The 25,037-nt window shown below is 48.2% G+C and overlaps 1 protein-coding gene across 1 annotated transcript in view; it reads left to right on the top strand.

Annotated features, from left to right (window-relative positions):
• LOC307086243 (activated CDC42 kinase 1-like) overlaps positions 1–19,909 on the top strand; it is a 46,172-nt gene extending 26,263 nt beyond the window's left edge. The window contains exons 5-18 of the mRNA XM_079751386.1: positions 1,441–1,593; positions 2,314–2,477; positions 2,893–3,012; positions 3,730–3,856; positions 3,947–4,093; positions 7,262–7,356; positions 7,675–7,869; positions 9,051–9,145; positions 10,453–10,497; positions 10,814–11,229; positions 11,766–12,998; positions 15,789–15,884; positions 18,062–18,217; positions 18,998–19,909. Coding sequence (XP_079607512.1) covers positions 1,441–1,593; positions 2,314–2,477; positions 2,893–3,012; positions 3,730–3,856; positions 3,947–4,093; positions 7,262–7,356; positions 7,675–7,869; positions 9,051–9,145; positions 10,453–10,497; positions 10,814–11,229; positions 11,766–12,998; positions 15,789–15,884; positions 18,062–18,199 — 3,024 coding nt within the window. The 3' untranslated portion in view covers positions 18,200–18,217; positions 18,998–19,909. The remainder of the gene's footprint in view (positions 1–1,440; positions 1,594–2,313; positions 2,478–2,892; positions 3,013–3,729; positions 3,857–3,946; positions 4,094–7,261; positions 7,357–7,674; positions 7,870–9,050; positions 9,146–10,452; positions 10,498–10,813; positions 11,230–11,765; positions 12,999–15,788; positions 15,885–18,061; positions 18,218–18,997) is intronic.
• The last annotated feature ends 5,128 nt before the right edge of the window (positions 19,910–25,037 follow it).

Consider the following 25,037-nt stretch of genomic DNA (forward strand, 5'->3'; position numbering starts at 1 on the left):
AAACACCATATGTCACCTTTAACCTTCACCTTTATTAGGTGAGTGCTGCATGCATCGCTCAACTATTGTTCTTCTTAGGCTTCATTCATTCTTTCTTTCTTTCTTCTTCTATACAAACTTTGGGACACTACTCCGTCAATCCTTTTCTCCTAGAGACTCAGATTAGCTGGAATCGCGGGCTACCATGATTTTTTTTTATTTAAAGATATTCCACTTAAATATACTTTTTTAAATTGGAAGTCAATGGGAAGATGGCGGAGCCGAACGCCCATTCTCTGACGCTTCAACCACTTCAGACTTCGTAACTTGGTCAATTTTTAACCGTTAACCCTCATTAAAAAATGTAAGAAATCAACACATTTGTATCTACTGTATCCAAGCAGTAGATACAATCTTACACTTGTATCAACTGTGTCTAAACTGATTTTCGATATCATTATTACTTTTTTCAGAAAACAATAGTTTAATTTCATACCCGCAGTTGGTCTTCCGTTGAGGCTAGAGCGAGTGACATGATGACGTCACGTGCCCTAGGGCTAGGGCGGGTCACAGGTTTTGTGATCGCCATGCTTGGATATATAGATTGGGCGTTCGTGTGTGGGGACCCCCGTTTATATGGCCAGAGGCTAGCTGCTTCTTGCATATCAAGGGAGGACTTTCAATAGATCGCAGTCATAAAGCTGGTCAGCTGCTTACGACACCCTGACCCAGAATCAGGTCGTATGCAAGTGGTTTAACACCCAGTCCTTCATAAACATGCGGTGTGATCATGGAGAGGGGCGACCATCATTCGGCCTCACCCCAAGCCAGTATCAAATGTCTTTCTGCGCTGGCCCCCGGAGGGGTCGGTTATCCTGGAACAATCGTATAGCCCGGGCACTATGGTATCATGACATCTAGGGGGGATTCTGACTTAGAGGCGTTCAGTCATAAGCCCACAGATGGTAGCTTCGCCCCACTGGCTCCTCAGCCAAGCACATACACCAAATGTCTGAACCTGCGGTTCCTCTCGTACTGAGCAGGATTATTATTGCAACAACACATCATCAGTAGGGTAAAGTCCCCAAGGAGTCCAACCGTACAAGCCTAATCATCTTGTAATCTTCTCTCGACTAACAAGATGTGACATCAATAACACTTTTCCTGGACACTACATCTTCAACCATTTCAAACTATCAGCTTTAACAGCTCAGCTATTCTACATTTTATCTCAAATGTATTCAAACTTTATCGCTTTAGCTATTTGTTTAACTTCATTTGTTCCCTTAAACTACGGGGCTTTAATAAAACATATTTTCAAGCTCACTTTGCACTACAGCACTTACCGCATACTCTGCAGGAAATGCATTTTGTAGTTGTCATTAAGGTCCCATGGTGACCTGGATGGATGTCTGCTCAATAGGCAGACAAATAACCCCTCTGGCCCCTCTCTGGCTCCAGCTGAGCGTGGCGGTGAAGTGCCTGAAGACGGACGCGCTGACCCAGCCCGACGCTCTGGACGACTTCATCTGCGAGGTCAACGCCATGCACTGCCTGGACCACCAGAACCTGGTCCGCCTCTACGGGGTGGTCCTCACACAACCCATGAAGATGGTGGGGCTCACACAATCCCACACACACACGCATGAACTCCTATCACCTCCCCTCAACGCCCTCCTCTCCCCTCATGACCTCCTCATCCTCTCACCTCCCCTCAACGCCCTCCTCTCCCCTCATAACCTCCTCATCCTCTCACCTCCCCTCAACCCCCTCCTCTCCCCTCATAACCTCCTCATCCTCTCACCTCCCCTCAACGCCCTCCTCTCCCCTCATAACCTCCTCATCCTCTCACCTCCTCTCAACGCCCTCCTCTCCCATCATGACCTCCTCATCCTCTCACCTCCCCTCACCCCTCCTCTCCCCTCATGACCTCCTCATCCTCTCACCTCCCCTCAACGCCCTCCTCTCCCCTCATAACCTCCTCATCCTCTCACCTCCTCTCAACCCCCTCCTCTCCCCTCATAACCTCCTCATCCTCTCACCTCCCCTCAACGCCCTCCTCTCCCCTCATAACCTCCTCATCCTCTCACCTCCCCTCAACCCCCTCCTCTCCCCTCATAACCTCCTCATCCTCTCACCTCCTCTCAACCCCCTCCTCTCCCCTCATAACCTCCTCATCCTCTCACCTCCCCTCAACCCCCTCCTCTCCCCTCATAACCTCCTCATCCTCTCACCTCCTCTCAACGCCCTCCTCTCCCCTCATGACCTCCTCATCCTTTCACCTCCCCTCAACCCCCTCCTCTCCCCTCATGGCCCCCTCTCGCCCCCCACCAGGTGACGGAGCTGGCCCCCCTGGGCTCCCTGCTGGAGCGTCTGCGGTGTGTGCGGTCCCCGGGCCCCGTGCTGGTCCACACCCTGTGCCAGTACGCAGTGCAGGTGACATGCGGCATGGCCTACCTGGAGCAGAGGCGCTTCATCCACCGGGACCTGGCAGCCAGGTGGGGGGTACCATCTCAGTCCTTCACATGGGGGGGGGGGGGGAACCGTCTCAAGTGAGTTTCAAATAAGAACTTGCATATTTGGCAGTGTAAAACGCTTACTCACACACACACACACACACGCACGCACGCACGCACGCACGCACGCACGCACGCACGCACGCACGCACGCACGCACGCACGCACGCACGCACGCACGCACGCACGCACACACACACACACACAGTATACACTAGTGTGTGTGTTTTGCCTGTGTGTTCACGCCAGCCTCAGAAAAGATGGGGATTCGACTCCCATCATGAGTTCGAACGACAGCACTTTAGATGTAATAGCTTAAGAGATTAATGCATCAAATGAAGTGCTGTGGTGAACCTCCATGTCCCCACGCTCCCTCCACCCTGACTTCCTGTCCCAGGAACATCCTGCTGGCGTCGGCCCACCGTGTGAAGATCGGGGACTTCGGTCTGATGCGGGTGTTGCCCACCGACCACGAGCATTACGTCATGCAGGAGCACCGCAAGGTGCCTTTCGCCTGGTGGGTTAGAGCTATACACATACTACCATGATACACATACTAACCTACAGACGAAGAGAGCAGAGCAGCAAGGAGACATTAAGCATGGAGCTTCATTAGTTAGGAGGAAAGCCATAGTCTCTCTCTCTCTTTTTCTCTCTGTCTCTGTCTGTCTGTCTGTCTGTCTGTCTGTCTGTCTGTCTGTCTGTCTGTCTGTCTGTCTGTCTGTCTGTCTGTCTGTCTGTCTGTCTGCCTGTCTGTCTGTCTGTCTGCCTGTCTGTCTGTCTGTCTGTCTGTCTGTCTGTCTGTCTGTCTGTCTGTCTGTCTGTCTGTCTGTCTGTCTGTCTGTCCGTCCGTCCGTCCGTCCGTCCGTCCGTCCGTCCGTCCGTCCGTCCGTCCGTCCGTCCGTCCGTCCGTCCGTCCGTCCGTCCGTCCGTCCGTCCGTCCGTCCGTCCGTCCGTCCGTCCGTCCGTCCGTCCGTCCGTCCGTCCGTCCGTCCGTCTGTCTGTCTCTCTCTCTCTCTCTCCTCGAACGAGTGAACGAGAAGTCTGTGTCTCCTCGTTCACTCTCATGATCTCAAATTATTAAACACCACGGTTCAGCCACTATAGTTCATAGTTTCATAAAACCGTCCACTCCTTACTTCTAATGAGGTGGGTCTGTTTTGTGGGTGATGGGTTGCTGATTGATGGAGGTGTTTATGGAAGGTGGATCTTTAGATGTGTGGATGTTGTCCAGGTGTGCCCCAGAGAGCCTGAAGACCAGGACCTTCTCCCATGCTAGTGACACCTGGATGTTTGGGGTCACCCTGTGGGAGATGTTCACCCACGGACAGGAGCCCTGGCTTGGCCTCAACGGCAGCCAGGTAATGGTGCACCAGAACACACCTGTAAGTGGACAGAGTAATACTCCATCTACCAGCCGTCGGTAACCCTGGGTCTCCTGGTTCCTTCAGATCCTCCACAAGGTGGACAAAGAGGGCGAGCGCCTTCCCCGGCCAGAAGACTGTCCCCCGGACATCTACCAGGTCATGAGCCAGTGCTGGGCCCAGGCGCCTGAAGACAGGCCCAGCTTCCTGGCCCTCAGGGAGTTCCTGCAGGAGGTGAGGAGGCAGGGAGGAGGCTCTCTGGACCGCTAGCGGAGGGCTTCCGAGTCGAGGGGTCTCTGAACACCCTGTCAAATAGTGACCTTTTTCTGGCCAAGGTTTTTTGAATACATTTTTAAATCACAAATATAAAATTGTACAGTGCAAATATTCATCCGAAAGTCAAAGAGCACAAACTCCGACCACCCAAACCCCACCCATACACCCTCCCAGTCCCCTTACCTTGACAAAACAGGCATACAAATACATCACAGACACACAAATCATAAGAACAGTAAAGCCTAAAACACACACACAAAAAAAAAATATTAATAATAATAATGGTGGACCGATGATTGGTGGATGTTTTAGAAGGCGACTGGCTTCATCACCATATTCGTAGTTAGAGCCACGAGACTTTAGCAATAACCTCTCTGCTGCCCCCGTTGACAGGAGGTGAAACTCTGAAGGTCAAGGCGTTGTTTATAGAGCTCAGGAGATGGGTTCAGTGCATACTGACGATCAATGTCAAGAATGAAGAAGGGTCAGATAAAAATAAGGAGTTCAGTCTCCATGGGGGTCGGTCCACATGGTGGGAATTCAAATCAATATCAAGAAGCAAGGGAGCTTGATCTGAAAACAGGTAAATATTTTGTGTTTGTAACCTTTGGGAGTACCATCAACAAAAAAGTAGTCTATATGAGAAAACGTATGGCGGACATGAGAAAAGAATGAGTATGCCCTTGCTAGAGGATTTTTAAGTCTCCAAGGGTCAATATATTTATGCTGCGTCATAAATTCACAGAAAGCTTTGAACATAGCCGATGGAACACTGGTTCGAGCACTGGATCGGTCCAGCCATGGGTTGAACACAATTCAAGCCTCTTTCTGCCAAATATTAACAAATGGGTGTTTAGGTTTGGGATCTGCATTAAAAGGTTATTAGCTAATTCAAAATTATCAAAATTAGGGGCATATACATTCACCAAAATAACAGGTGTGTGGTTAAAAGAGCCCACTATGATTAAATATCTTTTTGTGGATCAGAATGGCATCCCCTTTGGCCCTGGAATCAAAATTAGAGTGAAAATAAATCTGAGCCCAAGGGGGTTTCACTCTATGTTGACCCTTACAACGCAGGTGAGCCTCCTGGAGAAAGGCCACATCTAGCCTCAACGGTTTTAAGTGAGAGAACACTCTAGATCTCTTCCCGGGGCTATTCATCCCTTTCATATTCCAGCTCAAGAATCTCAAGGATAAACCATTTTTAACATGATTAGCCATACCTTAAATCAGGGTGAGATGGGTATGGGAAGTAAGCTGGAAATACAGCACATAGGCCTACACCTAAACCACCATATGCTCAAAAAGCAGTAAGGTTAACCAAATCAAATCAAAACAGATAAATAAAGAAATAAACAAATACATTAAACGAGACAAAGTCACATGCACACACAGGTAAAAGTATTCCCCTCTCCCTCCCCCCGTCCCTAAATCTCCCTGATTAGTTCTAGCTTGCTAGCAACAAAGCAAGCAAGCTATAAGCCAAACGCCATCTATGGCTAAACTTTAAGTGGGCAGAATAATAGGCTTAGTGTTCTAGCTGCCATAGGAAAATACTTTGTCACGTATAGAAAGCCCAGACCATACTTCACCCCTGATGGAAAATTACTGTCAAACCAGCTCTGTGCATCCATGGGCGAATTTAAGTGAAGTTTTCCATCGCCATGGTCGATACACAGGGAGAACTGCACATCTTTCTCCTTCAGGCGTCATCTCACATTGGTGAAAGCAGCTCTCTTCTTAGCGGCACTGTCATTGAAGTCCGGGAAAAGGTAGACCTTTCGATCTTCATGAGTAAGCTGCTTCTTGTTGATAATCCGCCAGCGCCAGGCTCGCTCCTTGTCCTGATAGCAGTGGAACCGAACAATGACCCTCGGCTTTAGCCCTTCAGAGTTGGGGTTCGACGGTTTAGGGCCAATGCGATGAGCTCGGTCCAGAAGTGGTGGTGATTGGGATACACCTGGCACCAGAGCATCAGCAGAAAATGTAGACGTATATGCCACTGGATCAACCCCTGCTTCCCACTCAGGTATGCCAATGACTGGAAGATAGCAGCGGCGGGTCTTCCATTTTATCAGTTAGCTGCTTGCTAGCTGTGGCAAGATCTTGGACAGCTCTTTCCAGGGACACAACCCGTTGACTGTAAGAGGAGAGTTGTTGCTCTAAATCCCTCAATCGCAGCAGCAATGGGTGTCAGAGCAGCGTCGATCGCAGTTTAAGTTGATAAGTAATGGCAGAAGTTAGATCAGACATTAAAACAATACAAAGACTGTCCAAATCAATGGGTAGCTTAACAGGGTAAAGAGTTGAGACATTCGATGATCGCTGCAGAAGACGAGTCATCAGCACTAGCAGACGAAGCGCTAGCATGGTCAGAGTTCTTAGTGGGAGCAGACACAGCTGCCGCAGTAGTCTTGTTCCAACGCTGCTTCTCGGATGCCATTCCAGTAAAATATAAAACTTTATAGATTATAATACGTTGGTGTAACTATGTGTGAGAAATATTTAATTTGAAAGATTTGTAGCAACACCAGGGAGATCTCTCCACCTCCGCCTTGCTCTGTCACATTCTCAATCAGAAGTCAAATAGTGACCTTTTTTGGTATTATTACATTTTTGTATATTTGTGGATTCCATTCAATTGGCACCGTTACGAGCTGCAAGTTAGAACCAATAATACACACACACTCTTCAGAAAGTCCTTGAACTGGATAGATCTCAGTGGTTAGGAGTAAGAGAACAGTGAGTCAGGTTGTCTTACGATGGGGGGTCTAGTTCATAATAGGAGTTAATGCATTGCATTATGTATATAGATACTCTTATAATATTAGCTTCACATCATTTTCCTTGCAAAGTGGTGGTTAACCTTAGTTTGTAGACACAGTCTTTAACATCTACATCACCTTCAATAAAGCCAGCATCCACTATCTGAGGGCCAACCTTCTCACAAACAGACTTATGGCACCACCTAGAAGACGAGATGAAGGAATTATCACAAATTAAGCAAAATAAACAGACCGATAAAGAGTACTGATCTCTGATTGTGTGTATGTGCGTGTGTGTCTGTGTGTGTGTGTGCATGTGCGTGCGTGCGTGCGTGCGTGCGTCTGGGTGTTTTTCCAGAACATGCCCACAGAAATGTCCGCCCTCCATGACTTTGAAGAGCAGGACAAGCTGCTGATTCAAATCGATGATGTCATCACCGTCATCGAAGGCAGGTGGGTGAAATCATTGACAACTCAGTGACAGCATGCAGAAGGACTACATGACGTCATCAGTCGGAGTTTGGTCATTTTGTAATTTCTCATTATAATTGCAGTATATAACGCCATATATATATATATATCATGCCACTGGAGCAAAGAACACAAAGGATTCCATATTACTGAGCTGAAATTTTCTGAGATGTGTTTCATCCTCAGTGTCTGCAAAAAAATCCTTTCAAAATGAGCGAAATAATAGAATTTTTTTGAAAAATGTCTGCACTAATAAGCAGCTGTTTCCCCCTGTCTGTCCGTCTGTCGGGCTTTCCCCAGGGCGGAGAACTTCTGGTGGCGGGGCCAGAACCAGAGGACCCTGAAGCTGGGCCTGTTCCCGAGGCACGTGGTGACGGCGGTGTCCGGCCTGTCGGCCCGGGACATCAGCCGCCCGCTGAAGAACAGCTTCATCCATACGGGCCATGGTGACCATGACCCCCGTCGCGGCTGGGGCTTCCCCGACCGCATCGACAGGTAAGGCCCCACGCACACTGCCTTAGGGCCACGCATCGGCCCAGACGACCGGCTGATCCTGAGCAAACTGGCCCACATGTTCTCTGCTTGTTCCTGGAGGGTTCCGCTAGTGGGCCCCCATAGAACCCTCAGCGTGCTGAAGCTCTGAATAAAGCAGAGGTACTGATAGGCCGGCCACGGTCCGGGGGCAGGACCAGAAGTCATCCTGTCCGGACCCGCCCCTTTAACGGAGAAATGATTGACAAGTATTACATTTTGATGGAGCGCTTCTAGTTTTACGGGAGCAGCTTGCGTGATGCTACGCCAATCAAATCCGTGCATTCCAGTAAGCATTTTTGCGTGAGTCACTGAGCGAGAAACAGGATCATACTGTCAGAAAAAGGTCATTGAACAGTATGGACAGACCCTCCCATGTTCACGCAGATCAAAAGCAGCATGGCTTATATGTTCTGAGACGGTGGCGATCGTACACGTTGAGCTGGTCGGCTCCACACGCTCGGACCCCCATGCAATACACAGGGAATTCAGTTGAGGTTGTGTGCATGTGAAAAAAAATGGAGAGCATGTACTGGCACACAGTCACCCATAGATGGTGTAAGCACATCGTTTTAAAATGTACAACCATGGCTGGGCAGTAAGAGATGGTTTATTTATTATAATGGGCCTATTGTCTTTTTTGAGACATATTGTTCCCATGTCTCTCTCTCTCTCTCTCTCTCTCTCTCTCTCCCTCTCTCTCTCTCTCTCTCTCCCTCTCTCTCTCTCTCTCTCTCTCTCTCTCTCTCTCTCTCTCTCTCTCTAGGGGTTAATGTCTTCCTCTCTGTCTCTCAGTTTGTATCTTGCTAACCCCATGGATCCTCCTGATACTCTAGGGGTTAATGTCTTCCTCTCTGTCTCTCAGTTTGTATCTTGCTAACCCCATGGATCCTCCTGATACTCTAGGGGTTAATGTCTTCCTCTCTGTCTCTCAGTTTGTATCTTGCTAACCCCATGGATCCTCCTGATACTCTAGGGGTTAATGTCTTCCTCTCTGTCTCTCAGTTTGTAGCTTGCTAACCCCATGGATCCTCCTGATACTCTAGGGGTTAATGTCTTCCTCTCTGTCTCTCAGTTTGTAGCTTGCTAACCCCATGGATCCTCCTGATACTCTAGGGGTTAATGTCTTCCTCTCTGTCTCTCAGTTTGTATCTTGCTAACCCCATGGATCCTCCTGATACTCTTCTGGGTGTAGAGTTGCCCTCTCCCCGGCCCGCCCAGCTCCCCGGTTGGGCTAAAAGTGAGTAACAGTCCTCCCACATCTGTTCACAGCTTACTGGGTAATACAAATGGTTAAGGGTAAAGACGGTTAATTGTTCGCAACAAGGTCGAACACAGGCTCACTGTGCGGTCAAAGAAAGAGTAACAAGATGTAGAACAGTGATGAAGTTTCTTCTCAAGTTTAATCCCCTTTCCATAAACATGGGGTTAATCCTTTATGACCCCAGGAAGACCATTGCTCGCTGTCTTTTGTTTTGTTTGTTGTGTTTTGCTTTGTTGCAATATCGTACTTTTCTGTGTTGGTCTAATGCGATGTCCTTCTTTTCCCTTTGCTTCTCTCTCGCTCATTCTCGCTCTCGCCCTTTTGCTCTGTTTTCTGTCTCTGTCTTTCTGTCTGTCTGTCTCTCTCTCTCTCACTCTCTTTCTCTCTCTCTCTCACTCTGTTTCTCTCTCTCTCTCTGTATCTCTCTCTCTCTCTGTCTCTCTGTATCTCTCTGTCTCTCTCTCTCTCTCTCTGTCTCTCTCTCTCTCTGTCTCTCTCTCTCTCTGTCTCTCTCTCTCTCTCTCTGTCTCTCTCTGTCTCTCTCTGTCTCTGTCTCTCTGTCTCTTGCTCTCTCTCTCTCTCTCTCTCTCTCTCTCTGTATCTCTCTCTCTCTCTGTATCTCTCTCTCTCTCTCTCTGTGTCTCTGTCTCTTGCTCTCTCTCTCTCTCTCTCTCTCTCTCTGTCTCTCTCTCTCTGTCTCTCTGTATCTCTCTCTGTCTCTCTGTATCTCTCTCTGTCTCTCTGTATCTCTCTCTGTCTCTCTGTATCTCTCTCTGTCTCTCTGTATCTCTCTCTGTCTCTCTGTATCTCTCTCTCTCTCTCTCTCTCTCTCTCTCTCTCTCTCTCTCGTCTCTCTCTGTGTCTCTCTGTATCTCTCTCTGTCTCTCTGTATCTCTCTCTGTCTCTCTCTCTCTGTCTCTCTGTATCTCTCTCTGTCTCTCTCTCGCTCTCTCTCTCTCTCTCTCTCTCTCTCTGTCTCTCTCTCTCTCTCTGTCTCTCTCTCTCTCTCTCTGTCTCTCTCTCTCTCTCTCTCTCTCTTTCTGTCTGTCTCTCTGTATCTCTCTCTCTCTCTCTGTATCTCTCTCTCTCTCTCTCTCTCTCTCTCTGTGTCTCTCTGTATCTCTCTCTGTCTCTCTCTCTCTCTGTCTCTCTCTCTCTCTCTCTGTCTCTCTCTCTCTCTCTCTCTCTCTCTCTCTCTCTCTCGTTCTCTGTGTGCTGTCTATTCCCTGATGTTGCTGTCTTGTTCCTCTCTGCCTGGGGCGGGGTGCGCTTGTTTTGCGCAGCGGACCGTCCGCTGCGGCCTCCCCAGCCCACAGGGTTTCCAAGCAGTAAGTGTGGCCTCCCCTGCTCTCTCCCATCGCCCCTGCCCTTTCTGTTCTCTGTATATATGTGTGTATATATATACACGTGTATACACAGTATATACATATACATCCACACCTCTTCGCCAGCTTCACAGTGCTCATACATCTTGGTTAAACTTGTTGTTCCAGGTTGTCCCCAGATTAGTTTTGTGTCTCAACAGTGTTTGTGTCCTCGCTGTGTTGGCTGGAGTCTGTGTGCATTCATGTGTTATGTATGGGATGTATGGCTGTTAGAGGCAGGGTGTTATGTATGAATTATGTATCAAACCTCTTTCTTCAGAGCCGTGCTACGACGCCGTCGCCAAGGACGAGGATGCATCGCTGGGACGCACAGGGCGACTGTTGCTACGGAAACCGGCTTCCATCATGGGGCTCAAGCTCAAGCCGGCCGCCTGGGTCTTGGCCACCAGGCAGACGTCGGGGGGGCGGGGCTCCGGCCCAGGCCACGCCCCTCACAGCGAGGTGTCGCTCATTGACTTCGGGGAGGAGTTCTCTTCACCTTCCCCTGTCACGGAGATCCCCATCCCCTCATTGGCCAAGCTGGCGTTGGACGTGGACCACCTGCTGGACCAGAGCCCCCCCCAGAGACCCTTGCTCCGGCCCCTCCACCCCACGCCGGTGGTGGACTGGAACGCCCGGCCGCTGCCCCCGGCCCCTGAGTACGACCACGTGGCCCTGGATGAGGAGGACATTGAGGTAGGGGTTGGCTCTGATCAGATCCATTGCAGCTTTTACACTTACACAATGCAATCCTTCAAAGACACAAACACACCAAAATAGAATCCTCTTTTCTTAAAAACACTAAAACACTGAGAATACAATTACGAATCAACAAAATGCAATTTGTGCAGTAAGATGTATATAAAATGTGTATGTGTATATCTGTGTAAAAAATAGGAAATACTGGAAATAACCAAAGAATACAAACAGTATGATGAACTTCAATAATGCATTAAAATTATGATAGATAGACTTTGTAAAAGCAATAGTAATGCTACGTTTGCTGAGCGATATGAGCAAAAGCCAGCTAGGCATTCCTTGATGTTAGTGGTTGGTGTAGTGAGGGGCAGACAGTCGGCAGAGCCTGATGGAGTCTGCCAGGGTTCACATCAGTCAGATCCTTTAACGCCATAGAACGCTCTCGTTTCAGAGGAAATGCTGATGTCAAATGGGCAGAACATGCCCACTCAGAGACGGGTCCGTGGGGCATCACGCTGTCTTGGTTTCCCCAGGTGAGCTCCGTCACCAGCGTGGAGCTGCAGCATGCAGAGACCCAGAGGGACAGCACTCCTCACCGTGGGCTGGTGGAGGGGGAGACCCTCCCCCCCCCGGGCCAGAGACCCACCCTGGACAACACCCTGCCCCTCCCCCCGCCATCTGCCCCGCCCTCCTCCTCCTCCGTGGCGGCGGCCATCTTCCAGGAGCTCCAGCGGGAGGTCATGAGGAGGCTGAGCGCCCCCCCTCCGGGAGCCTCCCCCTCCCGGACGCCGCTGGCTTCGTCTCAGGAGCCGGTCGAGACGCACAAGGTGGTGCCGCCGCTCACCGAGGACAGGCCCCAGATACCGCCCCGCGTGCCCATCCCTCCGCGGCCGCTGAAGAGGGCCGACTACACACCCGCCCGCTGGTCGGCCGACCCCTCCCTGTCGCCGCCCCCCAGCGCCGCCTCAGTGGAGGACCTCTCGGGCCCGGAGACCAGGGGCAGACCACCTCAGATCCCCCCAAGGGATCCTCTGTCCCAGCCCGGCTCCAGGACGCCCAGCCCCATGGGCCCGGGGCTGGGCGCCCCCCACCAAAGAGCCTTCTCAACCAGCCCCAGCACCCAGCCGGCTCCCATCTCCTCCCACTGCTCCTACCTCTCCAGCTCCCCAGGGAAACCCATGCCAACCACACACAGCTTCGCCTCGGACCCCAAGTACACCGCGCCCAAGGTGATCCATGCCCAGGTGTACCCCAAAGACCCGGCCAGCAAGGGTCCCTGCATCCTCCCCATCGTCCGCGACGGCCGCAAGGTCAGCAGCACCCACTACTACCTCCTGCCCGACCGGCCTCCCTACCTCGACCTCTACGACCGCTTCTTCCAGGAGGCCGAGGGTCTGTCCGCCCCCACCCCCCCCGGCGGTGGGGGCGTGGAGGACAGGCCGACGCGTCAGGCGAACACGGCCACCGTCAGACCCATGGTGGTCAGCAGCCGGACCCTCGTCCAGGGCCAGGGCCAGGGCCAGGGCCAGGGCCAGGGCCAGGGCCAGGGCCAGGGCCAGGGCCAGGGCCAGGGCCAGGGCCAGGGCCAGCTTGGTGACCTCAAGGCTAACTCCCCCTCAGACCCCCCCTCAAACAACAGCAGCCTGGGCGGGGTCGGGGGTCCGGGGCTGAGGACCTCGTTGAGTCCGCCCAGGGTCTGTTCAGAAGGTCCTGACGCCCCCGGAGCTCCCGAGGCCGAGATGAGCAGGGCTGAGACGGTCCACATGGTAAGTTCAGCTTCTTCAGGTTTGACGCCATTCTTTCCGAGTTTCCCCTGCTTCTGATATTACGTATTGATTGAACCCGAGGTAATGGCAGAAACATTTACCCTTCATCATTGTTATGGATGATATGTTTGACTGTGAATGTGTGTTGACCATCTCTTTGCGCTGCAACCTGTGGTGCTTCACTCTATCAGTCTTCAAGACATCCACTTGGGTCGATGTGAGCGAGGGGAGAGGACAGAGGATCAGAGAGTATAACATTACAGTACGGAGGTGGCTAGTAACCACAGCCATCCATCTCCCATTGGAAATCGCTAGCGTCTCATTGTGGCTACCGCCACTGAGACAATGAACCATATTTAGTGTTTGCTGTTTGTATGGATGGTGTTTGACAGTTTGCTAGTGTGTATTGAATCAAATGGTAATGGTACAGTAGAGGGCAGCAGAGGGCCGTTGTGTGTGTGTGTGTGTGTGTGTGTGTGTGTGTGTGTGTGTGTGTGTGTGTGTGTGTGTGTGTGTGTGGGGGGGGGGGGCGTGTGTGTGTGGGGTGTGTGTGTGTGTGTGTGTGTGTGTGTTCCTGTGTGTGCACTTTCATGCCCGAGCAAATAAACATTAATTGTGTTGAAGGAGAAATTCTGAGAGTGAGTGTGTGTGCAGGTTGCCTTTTGACTCTTTGGCACATTGACAGATACACAAATTGATGTGTTTTGTCAATTAATTGATTGCCTCTTCCGGTTAATTGAATTCTATACGAACGGGTAAATCACGATTTAAATCGAAAGTTTGTTTACGGGAATAGAAAAAGCTGTGCTCATTAAATAGACCACTGCCTTATGGAGAGAACAGTTGAGGAAGGTAAGGTGCTACAAAGCATGTCAGAAATGCAAAGATATGAACAATGCAATGCCAGGAATCTACTGCAGTTTCATTGAAAGGGACACTTTTCTACTACTGTACAAAGAGCTTGCGGTGGTTATTGGAAAGAATGTGATCTAATGCATATGCTTTTCAGGTTAAATAAAAAAAAATTAAGTTTATTGTAAGAAAACGTATTAATGCCCATGGTAGAGTAACAACAACATTCTAAACTCTCCATCTTTAATGGACCTCCGCACTTTCTTCTTCTGCTGTTTCGAATGGCTGATGATCAAAATGTTGAAGTGGAGTTGAATCAAATGACGCCACAAATGTAATACTACCACAGCCCATGTTCAAACAGAATGAACTCTGAATCAAGAACATATTGGGAAGAAAATCTCAAATTGCAATACTTACAGTTTGGATTTCTTCGAAACACCACCATCGAGTGAGAGGCCGACCCATCCATTACACCTCTGGTGGACTCCACTCCCACGCCCGCTGACGTCTCTACAGGGGAGCCGGTGAGGTGGCTGGTAATGGTTGATCTAGATCCCATCTCCTGGCAGAGTAGGGGTCCTTTCAGTACAGCCTCAGCCTCAGGCTCCTCTCCTGGAGGACATGTTCAGAGAGGCCTGTGGATGTAATGCCCCCCTATCCACACCCCTTCAGAGAGGCCTGTGGATGTAATGCCCCCCTATCCACACCCCTTCAGAGAGGAATGTGGATGTAATGCCCCCCTATCCACCCCCCTTCAGAGAGGCCTGTGGATGTAATGCCCCCCTATCCACACCCCTTCAGAGAGGCCTGTGGATGTAATGCCCCCCTATCCACACCCCTTCAGAGAGGCCTGTGGATGTAATGCCCCCCTATCCACCCCCCTTCAGAGAGGCCTGTGGATGTAATGCCCCCCTATCCACACCCCTTCAGAGAGGCCTGTGGATGTAATGCCCCCCTATCCACACCCCTTCAGAGAGGCCTGTGGATGTAATGCCCCCCTATCCACACCCCTTCAGAGAGGTCTGTGGATGTAATGCCCCCCTATCTTGGCTCGGTTCACACTAGACTAGACAGGACCTGATGAGCTGCTGTGATAATGGTCAGGTACTGGACACCACCATAAACATCCAGTTTAATTGTAGCGGTGTGGTCCAATTACAGAGAGAGATGGTACTGTCCGATTAAAGAATGGGAGCTCTACTAATGTCCCTTCAAATGTACCCAATGCCCTGCCACAGAAACTCATGCTTTGTGGGAGTGTGTGTTTGTGTGCATGTGTTTGTGTATGTGTGTGTTTGTGTGTTTGTGTGTGTGTGTGTGTGTGTGTGTGTGTGTGTGTGTGTGTGTGTGTGTGTGTGTGAGTGTGTGTGTGTGTGTGTGTGTGATATTAGTGTGAGCGTGTGGAAGTGTATTTGTGTGTATTTTTTTCAGCACTGGGTCTTTTTTTCTCCCACAAAATTGTTTCCTAACAAAAGCGTCAACAGAGGACAGAAGACTTAATCAACCTGAATGTTTGTTGACCCAGCAGAGATCATATAAAGGAGAAAAGGCAGATTGATAGTTGAAAGCATTACAGGATGCCTGAGAGGCTTACTACATTATATTCCACTTTGAGTTGTCACATTTTGTGATGAATAAAGATATTTTCACCATAAATGTGTAGAGAAAAGGCACAAAGTGCAGCGTAAAACTTTTAACTTCGTAAATAGTTATTGACGTACAAAAACCTATGCCACTGTGTGTTTGTGTCTGTGTGTCTGCATGTGTAGGCGTGCATGTGCACGTCTGTTGACACGTGTGCGTGTGTCTGTGTGGGTTTGTGAAGTTGCGTGTGTAAATGATGCATGCAAGACAAAACCGACATTGACAACACCAGCCCAGCATAGGGTTCTGGGTGTTGCTGATCACCATGGCAACCTGCTTTGTGTTACCCAGGTGAAGCAGGCTGTGCACGGAGTGACCGTGGAGGAATGCCAGACGGCCCTCCAGAACCAGGGCTGGAGCGTTCTCCAAGCCGTGCACTACCTCAAGGTACCACAGCTGGGCTACACTGAGGAGGGCACCCGCATCCCGCACCAGGGGCTGTGCCCTGTTGTGGGCGTGGCATCAGGGGGTGGCATTAGGAGCTATGCCCACAACAGGGCTTTGTCTCGGGATTTTGTGAAATGCAGAAATACAAAGTACAATTTCGTGATACAAAATGTATGTGAGCAAAATGCTATATAAACATAGAAGTATACAATTATTCTTAATATGCAGTGTGCAAACGTTGAGGACAGAGGAAGGAATTCCACTCTGCAGAATACATACAGAATAGTTATATTTATATTTAAAATATTAATCAAATTGTGAATTCTTCTCACATCTACTGCAAGGTAGTCCATTGGGATTCCATTTCAAGGACAAATTTTAACCTACTCGAACTAACGCTATCAGCACACTATGAAATTATCATTACAGGTTAAGATTAGGGCATTAGTGTGTGGGAGCATGTTCCTGAATGGGACTGTGATCACAACCCCACCACAACCCCAGGATGTGTGTGCTCACGCATATAGCTATGAGGTCTTTCTAGAGATAAAAATAAAATTAGAAACAATACAATCGTTGAGAACTTCTCCGAGTTGAGTAAATGTGATGTGACTTTGTGGCCGCCGTGTGCGACATCTGTTGGTGCTCGAGCCAAGCACATTTCTCAAACCCTGCTTCAGTATTATGACGGTGAGAGCATGAGGGCCCCAGCCCTACCATACATTGCGCATAGAAAGAACCTTGAAATAGGGTCCAGGATGAGAGATATCCTTATCCCTTATTAAAAAACGTTCTTTTTGAATAAATAAGGACATCTCAACATGACATTAATACCAGATTGAGCCGAAATTCCAATGATTTGAGAGTCTCATAGGAATACAGACTGAATACCCAGCGGCCCCTCAACACCAGACAGCTCCAGTGAACCCACTGAAACGTGTGTTTAAACGTCTCTGCTATGACATCAGACCCGCTGGGGAAGCCTCCGTGTTGAGGACACAAAGAAACGCTGGGTGGATCCTGGCTGAAGGCCTGCGTCTGGTGACCCGGTCTGCTGCTGAACATCCAGCCCCTAAATCATAGAGGCTCAGAGAGGCTGACAGTGGAGCTGACAGTAGAGCTGACAGTAGAGCTGACAGTGGAGCTGACAGCTGACAGTAGAGCTGACAGTAGAGCTGACAGTAGAGCTGACAGTGGAGCTGACAGTAGAGCTGACAGTGGAGCTGACAGTGGAGCTGACAGTAGAGCTGACAGTGGAGCTGACAGTGAGGATGACAGTAGAGCTGACAGTAGAGATGACAGTAGAGCTGACAGTAGAACTGACAGTGAGGCTGACAGTAGAGCTGACAGTAGAGCTGACAGTGAGGCTGACAATCGATTCCTGTCTATTTAAAAACAGTACATGCTCTACAAAGTGCCTGATGAAATGGAGTCACACAATCGTGTAAACCTACAGTTCATTAATTCTGCTGTACTTCCTAGTTTTTCTCCTGCTGTAAATCACTAGCCAGCTGTGGCTCAGTGTGAGGCAGGCTGTCTTCAGCCTCTCTCCTCCCCCTCCTCCTCCTCACTGCAAGAGAGAGAGAGAGAGAGAGAGAGAGAGAGAGAGAGAGACAGAGAGACAGAGAGAGAGAGGTTTCTCTACCGTCATTGCCCCTCCCTGGAAACATCATCTGTATGTAGAGCCCGAAGTCTCTTGATAACCTTATAGGCTCAGGTCAAACATTGAACCCCCCTTTTAAAAAAAAACAACAGACCCTTGTCTGACCCGAGGGCTATTATATCTCTCAACGCACTGGGTCAATTAAAATGGATCAACTCTCTTTCAGATAGAGATGAGCTAGTTGCTTCTCAATCTCCCTCTCTTTGTGCATTTGATTTCTCACCTTTTGAGCCTTCTTTTCTTTTCTCTTCTCTGTTTCGCTGTCCTCTTTTCTCTCTTTCTCACCCTTAGAGTCGGGAGGTTTGTCCGTGCCCTTCTGTGAAAACTTTACAGGCTGGGACTGTGATTAAGGAAATATATATATAATATGGAAGGGAATGTGATTTCACTCTCCTCTGTGACCCTTCATCTGAAGAGTCAACTCTCCTCTCCTTCCCCCATCTCTCTTCTCCTCTCCTCTCTCCTACCCTGCTCACCTCTTTCCTTCCCTCCCTCCGCCCCTCCGACCCTGCAGGTGGAGCAGTTGTTCTGCCTGGGTGTGGGGACCAGGGCAGAGTGCCTGAAGCTGCTGGAGGTCTGTGAGTGGAACCTGGAGCTGGCCAGCACCCAACTGCTGGACAGCTGGGGCCCCACCAGCAGACAGAGGTACTAGGCCTGGACGAACAGACAGGTAACTAAGGGGGTTCAATAATAAGGTCTTTGAGTTCAATTAAGTTAATTTACATTATTTTTGTTGCTTGGACTAGACTAGACTACTAGTCTAGTCTTGCTCTAGTCTAGTTGCCTAATTTTGACCCATGGTTTGCCAGTCTAGAATTTCAGATCTTTTCATACTCTTGAAGCAGTTTCCTATTATCAAGGCCTCTGGATGAGTTCACAGTGTTCAATAATTTAAGCTAACTCCTAGTTCTCCTTTGTCCTGCCTAATTTCTCTTTCCTGATGATAAACCAAGTCAGTATGAATGGCATAGCAGGACCAATATAAACCTAAATTAATTGGTAACACTTTGCAATAAGTGTATATTAATTAACCCTTAATTCATATTAGGTAATGGAGTTGTAGGCCCATACTTTATAGCAATAGCATAGGGTTAAATGTTAGGAGTGGTGGGTTAGGATTGTATATTGTAGTTCACTACTTACAGTTAGGGTCAACCTAAATCCTAATAACCATAATACAATAATGAATACCTTAGTTAACATGAACACCATAAAATAGTTTACATAAACACCTTGCATGAACATGAACAACATTGGTAAATTATGATCGACCTTTATTTAACTCTTAATTTACAAAGTTAATGCTTATGACTGCATTATCTAATGTGAATTATTAATGTAACATTTTACTCCAAAAATGTTTTCCCAAATAATTTCCTTTAGAAACACTTTAAAGAGTAAAACTGTAAATGAATGGAGTCCAATGTGTGCTTTTCCTGTCTATTTGCAGGCGGTGATGGATATCTGATCACTCCCGCTCCTCTAGTGGGATATCGGCTGGTTGCCCTGGAAACAGGGTCGGTCTGTGGTCTCCTCCCATATTTGACCCCGGGTTTGAAGCCTTTTCATGGGGGAGGAACGGACAGAAACTGAGAATCGCCTCGGCACATGTTAATTTACTCTGCACAAAATGATGAGGACACCTGATAAATAAAAACGTTAACAGAAAGGAAACATCCACAAGTGAAAGACAGATATACATCATATTCATGTTGGTGTCTATTCTCACCCTAGTATTGACCTTTGAGCTGCACTAAGAGGTTTAAAATAATAAATATATATATAATGTGTTTTAAAAAAATTTGAAGGAAGAGGGGAAGTGATGGAGGTGATTTCTGATACTGTCTATAGAGTGACGTTGACCACACAAGAGAAGCATCAGCCCCACGTTGCTATAGCGTGATTCAGGTTGCTATGGTGATCTCCAAAACAATACTCTCACTGCCAGACTAACACTGTTGACCAACCAGGGCAAAGTACTCGTGGCTGATCATAGAGATGCAAGATCTAGGATTTATCCTCCTTCGTAGTTATTTTTATAGAATTGTTTTCCACAGTCCACAATAATCGTTCCCACAGTAAGTTCCACTCTCTGTTGTTTTGTGTTGTGTTCCATCTTCAAAAGGCCTTTTTGTTTCCTCCAGTAAAGCTTCACTGAACAGTACAGTACTGTGCAGGAGGTTCCTTCCTGTATTCTTTTTTTGCCTCAGAGTCGGGGCAGTTTATTTCAGCGATTCTGCACCCCAGTGCACAGGCCTGGCCGGACATTAAGCCCCCTTAAAAGCATGACATTGCTGTTTGTCTGCCATCTTAGTGGGGGAGATGATCCCGTTTGGGGACGTCAGCTCTGAGCAGAGGGGCTTTTATTTTATTTCTTATAATTTCCTGGTTGTTTTGCCTTCGATACTTTGAGAAAAGAGTCATGAATCGAGGAAATAATGACATGCATCTGTCTGTCACAACATCAATGGACCCCTCACCACAGACACACACACACACACACACACACACACACACACGCACACACACAAAGACACCTAGACATCTCCAAATGAAAAGGTAAACAAAAGACATTGCACATTTTTCAGCGTCTGGAGTTGAGTCCGTCCAAGGACCAGAGAAGGCAGAGACCAGCGGTCATGTCTCATTGTAATCTGTTAAACCAGAGAGAGAGAGAGAGAGATTGTTTTAAAAAAGGATATGTTGTCTCTTACTCTCTTACCAAGATGGTGATATCTTTAAGAATGACCATCCTGTTCATGGGGTTACCGGGGAGCTGTTATTTCTCTATTCAACATGGTTGCTATACCGAACCAGCAAACCTCTACCCTAGTTCACCCGTCAACTTCGGCTAAAGCTGCCATGGTTGTTGTCCTTCATCATGGAGCAGCGGACTGGTGGAGTTCTTCTGTCCGGGTCATCTTGTTCTCCCAGGTCATCACGGAGACAGAGACCCTCTCTGTGTAGACCGCATTATTCCAGCGGTAAGCTGATCAGGATGTTTGTCAGAAACAGGAGGGCCAGCTTGGCCTCCCCACTTTGTCCTTCCTTAATTCTTCATACCTCAGCTGCTGTTTTTTTTTAATGTGTTAGACGCCATAGAAGAGTTTCTTTTTGATCAGCCCCCCAAAATAGTGTTTGTTTTTTTTGTTTCTGTTTTTGATGTGAAGTCTGTTGAGAACCATGTCTTTGTGTTAACCCCCCGTCTCTCCTGGATGTTCTGGTTTTCAGTTTTACCGTTGCTGTGTTTCTGCGCTGGTCTTCCCCAGAGGACCTTGATAAGGATTTCTGCTTTATTTTAAAAAAGAAAAAATATTTTGTACCAACCTTTTTGTCCTTTATTTGTTCTCTTTTCCTTGTGTTTCTGGGCAACAAGTTCAAGCTGCTGAATATATTAAATGTATTTTTTATTTAAAGAAAGAAAAATATCAATAAAATTCAGTGCCGGCGCAGCGTGTGTGTAGGTGTGTGTGTCTGATGTTGTGTGTGTGTGATGTTGTGGGAGCCGGCACACATGCAGAGGTTGGGATGAACAGTGTGTTCACTCCCGTGCACAGTGTGTGTGTGTGTGTGTGTGTGTGTGTGTGGTCCGTCTGCGTCCTGCTGAGGAGGAGGATCAACGCGGCGCGGCGCTACAAGTCCTTAATCCCCCTGACCGAACGCACGCCGGGCGCTACGCCTCGCCTCCTACACTACACTCGCGCTGTCCCGTCCCCACCTAATGGGGTATTGACAAGCGTGGAACACCCTTGCTTGCCCCATCAACACCCTGGAGCGGGAATCCAATCGGTGGTTGGAAGTCATAGCTGGTGGAGAGGAAGATGGATGGTGTTGTATATAAACAGGTAATTGGTCAAAGAGAGGTCTGGAGGGAGGGTGTGAGAGGTCAAAGATTAAGGAGTGAATCACAAGCATGGACCTATTAAAGAAAGGACAGCGGACTAAAACATAGCCGCCCGTTCATTCCTATGAAAACTGCTCAAAACTGCGCAGGGGAACATCAAGGAGAGATTTGCTTCCGCATCATGGGTGCCTAGCCACGCCCTAGTTCATGACGTACCGGATGCAGAAATATTCTAACTAGCATTGTTAGTATTGTAGCATCATAAGCGAGAGGTCTGAGCGAGCACAGTCACATTGTTTACCGACCATGGAAGTATAAGTTAATAACCCCCCCGATGATTCTCTATATGTGATCTTTAAATTACACTCCTCCTGCCATCTGGACAACAATTGTTATTTAACAATTATTATGCAGGGCCGAAACAACATTTGTTTCACTACATCTCCTTTCAGCTGCCCACCCCTCCTTCTCCTGCAAAACGCTTGAGGCGGCGTTTTGAAAAGAGAATACTTACATTTTATTAGAACATGGTATAAAGATAATTATGAGCCTTGGATTGATATCCACAAATTTTTTGCGGAGACACATTCCTGTTCCCCACTTGTATTGGAGTGAACGGGGATATCTACTTCTGGGACTCCATGAATCGAGGGACCCGTCCACAGCCCGCTAAACAGCTGCAATACCAGGCTTGGCCGCTGAGCACTGGTGGATTGCGGAAGTATGCACTGTTCCTGGGGGCCTGATCACAAGGTGCTCTTTCCTTCTCAGTATCCATCTTGCCCCCTCGATCTCTCCCTTTAAAGGCTGCTTCTCTCTCTCTCTCTCGCTCTCTCTCTCTCTCTTGCTCTCTCTCTCTCTCGCTCTCTCTCTCTCTCTCTCTCTCTCTCTCTCTTGCGCTCTCTCTCTCTCTCTTTCATGCTGCTATTCCTCCGACCACAGACAGTAGTTTTCATTCGTTTCCGTCCCCCGTCTCTCGTGTGTCTTGTTTTCCGTCCTCTGCTCTTCTGGTTCAGCCTGTGTTCTGCCGGCCCCTCTGTGTTGCTTCACTTCTTCATAATGAGTGCACACATTCTGTGTCTTTGTATGTGTGCATGTGTTTGTTTTAATGTGTGTGTGTGTGTATGTGTTGGTCGTCATGCATATGTTTCCATGTGCATGTGAACTGTTGAAGGTGTAAGTAATCATGTATATGTGTGTGTGTCTCTATGTATGGGCTGGTGTGTGTATGCCTGTGTGTGTGTGTGTATGTGTGTGTGTGACTTACGAGCTGAGCCAATACAGTCAGGATTGTTTTGTATTGTTTCTATTACAAATCTATAGTGGAATATGGGGAGAGCCCTAAGAGGAATGATTTGGGGTTGTACAAAGCATTCGTTCCAAAAATTGATATGATGGAGCAAGAAAACAATCAATGGAGATAACCAATATATGCTGTGTGTGTGTCTGTGTGTGTGTTTTGTATGTGTGTGAATCCTTGGATTGGTTTATCCGTGCTCGGCCGCAGTCCTTCCTGTCTCCTGCCTGTCATGCTGTGTCTTCCAGTAACCACAACGACCCCTGGCTCCTGCAGCAGTGAGTCTACAAGTTGGTAACCCATGGACCTTCCCCTCTGCTCTGCTTCTCCTGATCCCCTGTACACCCTGCATCCTCTTTCCTTCTGCCTACCTTACACACACACACACACACACACCCTCCCTCACTGAGCTCTGTGCTGTTGCAGGACAGGGTAGTGTGTAAGGCCCCTGTGATCAGAGAAAGAGAGAGAGAGAGAGAGAGAGAGAGAGAGAGAGAGAGAGAGATCAGTTCCTATAAACATGCACACGAGCACAGGCTAATCAGCGGCCCTATGTGGGTGTGGGTGTGCATTTGTAGGTCATTATTGAATTATCTAATACCCCGGTAAGTAACGGATTCCCACAGGCACATAACCCACTCCCCACACAGACAGACCCCAACCCTGGGTATTAATTAACGTTTTCCAATGCAGGTGTGTACTGAGCGACGGGGGGGGGGGGGGGGGGGGTAGATAAAGTACCACTTCATGTTACAGCAGAGAGACGAGCGCTGGTGCTCTCCATATCCACCAGATGTAGGGCCTGATTGCAATCGACCCGACAACACGCTTCCTTCAGGTGTTCAGGAGGGGTGTGCATGGCATTTCTGGTGAATTATATGTGTGTGTGTGTGTGTGTGTGTGTGTGTGTGGGGGGGTGTTTGTGTATGACATTTTCAGATATTCAATTATATCCATGAGTTGAGGAGGGCTTGGGGAACACCCACACAGACACACATACAGGGAGGATTATGTATGTTAACATTAAAAGCTTGTGACTCGAGATGGAAATCGTTTGCACGGAGATGACAGTGCAGCAGATTCGTTATTGTAGTAGAAGAAGAAAAAATCACAAGCAGGGCTGTACCAATAATTGTGTGCTAACTCATATGTGTGTTGGCATGGAATTTATGATTTATGTGAAGGAATTGCGCTGTGTTCAATTTACGCGACTCAAGGCCTTCATTAAGTAGCGTCATGCTCACGTTTTGCTTGGTAGCCCAGATGGAAAAACAGCTATCTTGTAAAGAAATGGCAGTATTCCATCGAGGTGACCATTAGCCACGGAGAGAGACACATTGAGTTGAATAGACATGTTTGGAAAACAAGACATCTCCTTCAGTTGGTGTCATTCCTATAATGAATAACGTTTAGCCTTTTCCATCACTAAGAAGTTCAGTAAGTTCCGCAAATAATGATAAAAAATAAGAATAGACACATTGATGATGAAGCTTGTGTCTGATTGGATGGATATGTGGGTCCCACATAAAGGCTTTATGCAACCCAAAATGTTGGCTGTGTTATTAGGTGCATTATCTATATGGAAGCAGTGTATACTATACCGCTTCTTGTATCCCAGGGTTGGGGAAGGAGACTAGTACGTTCACCTGTTTGCCCCCTTAACTTTAACATAGCACCCCATTGCTATGTAGCACATTTCATTAATTAAAGAGCAATCCTATTCTGATGTAATTAATGAACAGGTAAGGATTAGGGGCGGTATTAAGGTAGAGAGGACATTGGTGCTTGGAACCCAAAACCTGAACATGAACGCATTATTCACTGACCTAGGATTACTGTGGACATAACAGAGGGTGAAACCATGGGGTCCTCTTCTTGGTGGTACCCGAGGAGGCCGTAACACTCCCTGTTCTGTTGCTTTCTTCTTCATGAGACCTTGTTAACCGAGCAGCTACATCGGTAAGTTAGGGTGGAGTCTTTGAATTACCATGACAACTCAAACCAGATCCATTCTCAAAGCTGTAGAATGCAGAATTAAAATGAGTGCTTTAAGTATTGATGGTTTCCAAAGCCAAGGCTTTCCCTCCAAACCTTCCCAACCTCCCCACCTGGGTGACTGGTGGCTAAAGCATATATTCTTTACTCAGCATTATGTAACAGCCACACAATGTAGAAACCTCTGGGGGAGGATTACATGAAGAACATTATGAGACTGCTGATCCTAGTCATTTACTTAAGGAGAGGAGAGAGTGTGAGAGAGAGTGTGTGAGAGAGAGAGAGAGAGAGAGAGAGAGAGAGAGAGAGAGAGAGAGAGAGAGAGAGAGAGAGAGGTAATGAGGGGGGAGGTAG

This window comes from Pollachius pollachius, assembly GCF_949987615.1.
Source record: "Pollachius pollachius genome assembly, chromosome: 14".
Taxonomy (NCBI): domain Eukaryota; kingdom Metazoa; phylum Chordata; class Actinopteri; order Gadiformes; family Gadidae; genus Pollachius; species Pollachius pollachius.